The 5,070-nt window shown below is 44.7% G+C and overlaps 1 protein-coding gene across 1 annotated transcript; it reads left to right on the top strand.

Annotated features, from left to right (window-relative positions):
• The first annotated feature begins 6 nt into the window (after positions 1–6).
• LOC101662367 (olfactory receptor 10AD1-like) lies at positions 7–717 on the top strand. Its single transcript, XM_030884782.1, has one exon. It carries the CDS (start codon positions 7–9, stop codon positions 715–717), a length of 711 nt encoding a protein of 236 aa, XP_030740642.1.
• Positions 718–5,070: the final 4,353 nt, after the last annotated feature.

The following is a 5,070-nucleotide window of genomic DNA, read 5'->3' on the forward strand; positions in this document are numbered from 1 at the left end:
CCCCAGATGCTGGTCCACCTACTGGTCAAGAACCACACTGTCTCCTTTGCCTCCTGCATGACCCAGATGTACCTAGTCTTCTGTGTGGGTGTGGCTGAATGCATCCTCTTGGCTTTTATGGCCTATGACCGCTATGTTGCTATCTGCCACCCACTTAATTATGCCCTAATCATGAGCCAGCAGGTCTGTGTAAGACTGGTGGGTACCGCTTGGTTCTTTGGGCTGATCAATGGCATCTTTCTGGAATACATATCATTCCGGAATCCCTTCTGCAAAGGGAACCATATAGAAAATTTCTTCTGTGAGGCCCCCATAGTGATTGCTCTCGCTTGTGGGGATCCCCTCCTCAGCATGAAGGCTATCTTTGCCGACGCCATTGTGGTGCTGCTCAGCCCCATGATGCTCATTGTCATCTCCTATGGCCGCATCCTGTCCTCCATCCTCGGCAGAGCCTCCTCCTCGGGAAGGGGGAAGACCTTCTCCACCTGTGCCTCTCACCTGACTGTGGTCATCTTCTTCTATACCTCAGCCATGTTCTCTTACATGAACCCCCGCAGCACACATGGACCTGACAAGGACAAGCCCTTCTCCCTGCTCTACACCATCGTCACCCCCATGTGCAACCCCATCATCTACAGTTTCCGCAACAAGGAGATGAAGGGGGCCATGGTGAGAGCCCTGGGGAGGGCTGGGCTGACCCAGGCAGAGCCTATCTAGCAAGGCAGGTCTGAAAGCAGATGATCTTCTCTCTAGGTGTTACCTCCTCCCAGTCCTGGCAGGTGGATGCCCCTTGAATGCTGAAAGGTCTTAGAGGCAACAGTATTCAAGACATCCTTCATTTCAGTGCCTAGCATGGAAGTGCCTTTTTGTGTGTATGACTTGTCTTTCTTATCTCACTTCAAGCATAAACTGAGCTTTCCAAACTTCTCTTATTAGTACACTGTACAATGGTGTGAGGGCAGGATTCGACCTCCTCTAACTTCAGAAGTGAGGAGGAGGAGAATCACCCTCATCCAAGGTTCATTCCCATGGAGCTAAAGGCATGCCTTCACCCTCCAAACTGTCTTACCAATTCCAATGTCAACTATCCCCCAACACCACTCTCTACTCCCCTTCTTCATTTGATCATTCCTTTCAGTGCCCACACAGAACTTACATGCAATGCCCATGATTCCGGATTTTACTGGGGGAAATGACAGGTTACAACTTAAGAGCAGAAATGACTCAAGATACAGTCCTTCAACCAGACAGCCTCTTCCCAGTGGAGCCTTGGCCCCATAGTCCCTTGGCCTCCCCCTTCTCAGGGAAGTATTATAAAATTGTTTTAGCTCTGCCAATAAATGTTCACTCCACCAATAAACCTTCGTCCTGAAGATGCTTAGCTCTAGCTACATGGGTCAGCAAACCTAGCCCCCTGACAAATGCCTAAAGGGACTCCACTCTGCCATCAAGCCCCCTGCCCCAAAGCACTCGATGTTGTCATTGTCCGGGCCATGAAGCCCACTACTCGTGGTTCTTCTGCTGCCACTTCTCAGCACCTCTCACCAACCGCTGTCCCAGCTCTTTGTCACCTGGGTAGAGGGCAGAGATCTCTAGTCCAAAGGGCAGGCTCTCCTTCCGGCTCCTTTTCCTTGATGTTCATGAGCCACCCCCACCCCTGCTTTCCATCTGTGGGGTTCATTTTGAGCCTAGCAGGGTGGCAAAGCTGACCAATCCCCACATTCGTTTATACACCCAGAATTTCCATGGTCTCACCCCACAAGGGAACCATATACTTTATTTACATTATTTACAAGATGCCCAGTCTCCTTGGTGGCCCATGAGTGCCTACCTTTCCATAGTCTGACCCGGTCCTTTTGGTGGTGGTTCCAAAGACAATGCTGCTTCTCCAGGAAGAGCAATGGAAGTGATGTCCAGGCGTTTTTTCTAGAGGAGTGCTTTCCCGGATTAATGTCAATCAGTGGGAGGTCTGCTCTGGGGAACGGAGCAGATGGAGAGTCATGCTGGAAGCAAAGGGATGCCTGGAGGTTATGAGAAGAGCAGCCGACTGTCGGAATAGGCTGTGGTGTCGGTGATGTCTCTTGGATAGTCTCAACTTCTTCAAGAAAGCTCCCAAAGCAAGCAAGGGAAGGAGTCGGATGCCAAAGACGGATGACCTGGGAGCAGAGAGGACAAAGGTGAGAGAGAAAATAGTGTGAGCAGAGCACTGGCTTCTCAGCGTTATCAATTGAAAGTGGAAGCCATAATGAAACCTCCCAGGTCAGGTAAGCTGAGGATGACATCTTTCTTGCACAAGAACGTAAGATGAGCACTTTGCTATGATTTGCGACCACTCGGTATTGGGTCATTTTCTGTGATTTTAATGTAGCATACATGTATGTAGCGATTCCAGTCTGTCTCTTGTCTTACTTAAACACACTCACATTTCTTGAGACTCTCAACTCCTTTCTCTAACTTGCTCCCCTGTCTCTGTTCCTGTCCTCAAGAGCTCTAGTTCTCAACAGGTTATGATTTTGCCTCCAAGGAGCTGTTTGGCAATGTTGAATGACATTTTGATTGTCACAACTCATGGAGGGAGTATGCTAGTAGCACCTAGTGGGTAGAGGCCATAGATGCAGCTACAATGCCCCAAACATCCTACAACCCACAAGATAATCCCCCCAAAACTAACATGACCCAAAATGTCAATACCGCCAAGGTTAAGAAACCCTGGTCCACAGAAAGAAGTATTAAAAGGGCAGAAACAAGAAAACGATGAGAGGTAGGAATGTGAGGTAAGAAGACACAAAGGAAAACAAGAAGAAGAAAAAATTGAAAGTTTACATCTGCAAAGGCATCTTCTGATTCTCTTAGGCAAGATTTCTGCTGGTAAGAAACATTCTCTTTAAAGAATTGTGGTTTAAAATAAAAAACTTCTCTAAAGTTTCTGTGTTTACCTCTATCTTGTCCTAGCGCTACAATTAATAAACTTTTTTACCCAATTATATCCTCCCTACTCCCACCAGCATGGGTTTCTACCTAAATTCTGCCCTGTACCTTTGTTACTTAAAAAAAAAAAAACTCATCCACTCAGCAGTCATTATTCCCTTTTCCCACCAATTTCATATCTGAGTCTGTCTCAGCTCCGTCTCTCTGCAGATGGGCTCTTCTAAATGCCACTCTGTGTGACCTGTGGAATCCTTGTGCCTCCTTGTGGGAATATGCCTAGAATTTCAACATTCTTCTCTTGTTTACTTACTCCTCACCATTTTCAAACAATGCCTAACTTTTCTCCAAAGAACACTAAACTTAGGTTACCCTTTCATAAATGTGTAGATATTTTTAATAGAATGATGTCTTAGTCTGGGTAGACTAGAGAAACAAGTCCATCGACACTCATCTATGTATAAGAAAGAGCTTTATATACAAGAGCAATTGAATATTGAGAAAACATCCCAGTCTAGTCCAGATCAAGTCCATAAGTACAATATTAGCCCATATGTCTGATACCGGTCTGTAAGTACCTCTTTAGACGCACACAACACATGCAATGATGCTGAGTGCAGAAAGATCACAGGTCAGTGAGTGGAAAGTCATATGGATCCAGTGGTGGTAGAAGCATCTTAGTGCTGGCAGGGCTCTCCATGTGGCTCCTCCAGCTCCAAGGCTCTGGCTCCATGTAGCTTGTTGTAGGTAATGTCTCAGGGAGTGAGCATGTGACCCACTTCCAATGAGCTATTTATCTTGTGGTGCCTCCAAATGAGGTCATCAAGCTGAGGCCTGACTGACAGGCTAAACTCCACCCCTTTACTCTTAAATCTCAAATTGACAACACATTATGTAACTACCACAAATAATAACTTCAATAAAATACCTTACAGTGATTAACATAGACATACAATTAAAATACAATAGTATAAATATGAAAGAAGAGTAAATAAAATTAAAGTATCTCAATATTATCACATTATCCATGAAAATATAAAAGTGCTAATTTATATGAAGGCATCCTGATGACATAGTGGTTACACATTGAGTTGCTAACTATAAGGTCAGCCGTCCCAAACCACCAGCTACTCCATAGGAGAAAGGTGGGGATTTCTACTCCTCTGAAGAGTTACAGTCTTAAAAGCCTACAGGGGCAATTCTCCCCTGACCTATAGCATTGCTATGAGTTGGGATCAACTCGGTGGCAGCAAGTTTTTGAGTGAATTTATACTAAACTCTGATAAGTCATGATTTCGTGGTATAATCTACAGAGTAGGGCCTACATCACTTGTCAAAGGTTATAAAAGCATCAAGAAAATGGACAGGAGGTAGAAAATGAAATAATGCAAAATAATCCATAAAGAAAGGGCATAGACAATGGCAGGAAACAAATTACCAGGTGGTAGATTCAAAGTAAATCATTAGTTTTGGCAAGAAATGTACATGTATTGCTTTCTTGTTATTGCATGTTGTCTCATCGAGACTTCATGTGACAGAGTAGAATTTCCCCATTGAGGTTTTCTGCACTATAATTTTTATGTAAGTAGACCACCAGGTATTTATCCCTTAGAGCTGCTGGTTGGTTTCAACCACCAACCTTTCAGGTAGCAGTCCAACACTTAACCACCAGTGATACTTTTAAATGTACTAGGCTTTAAAAAAAGATAACAACTGTGTTAGACAGGGTTCTCTAGAGAGACAAAATCAGAATGCCAATAGTTTTATATATATTTATACAGATAGATAGATATAACATAAGAAGTAAACAGTTAATTAAATTATAAAGCAGTACAAATGGCTCAGTGCAACTCAATCCCATGAGACATTGTGAGACACTGTCTTGAGGGCCGCCGGGTAGTCCTCTGTAGAGCAATTCGGGCTATCTGGGCACAGGCAGCAAACAGCAAGGCAGGTCACCAACAGCCAGCCAGATGACACAGTCTGACAGTCCCCAGCTCAAGAGATGTAAATTCCAATTGTGTGGCGATGCAGGTCTTGAAGGAACCTCAAATTACACTGACACAGTCCATGGGTTAGATGTCCCACAAGTAGTGTAGCTTGCAAATTGAGGCACAGAACAAGCAAAGCAGCTGCACACTGGTC

The sequence above is a fragment of the Echinops telfairi genome, unplaced genomic scaffold, assembly GCF_000313985.2.
Source record: "Echinops telfairi isolate 266 unplaced genomic scaffold, ASM31398v2 ScPeMD7_12;HRSCAF=54, whole genome shotgun sequence".
NCBI classification, from domain to species: domain Eukaryota; kingdom Metazoa; phylum Chordata; class Mammalia; order Afrosoricida; family Tenrecidae; genus Echinops; species Echinops telfairi.

Coding starts and splice junctions, on each gene's coding strand:
- LOC101662367 (XM_030884782.1), top strand. CDS start 7: ATGCTGGTCCACCTACTGGTCAAGAACCACACTGTCTCCTTTGCCTCC.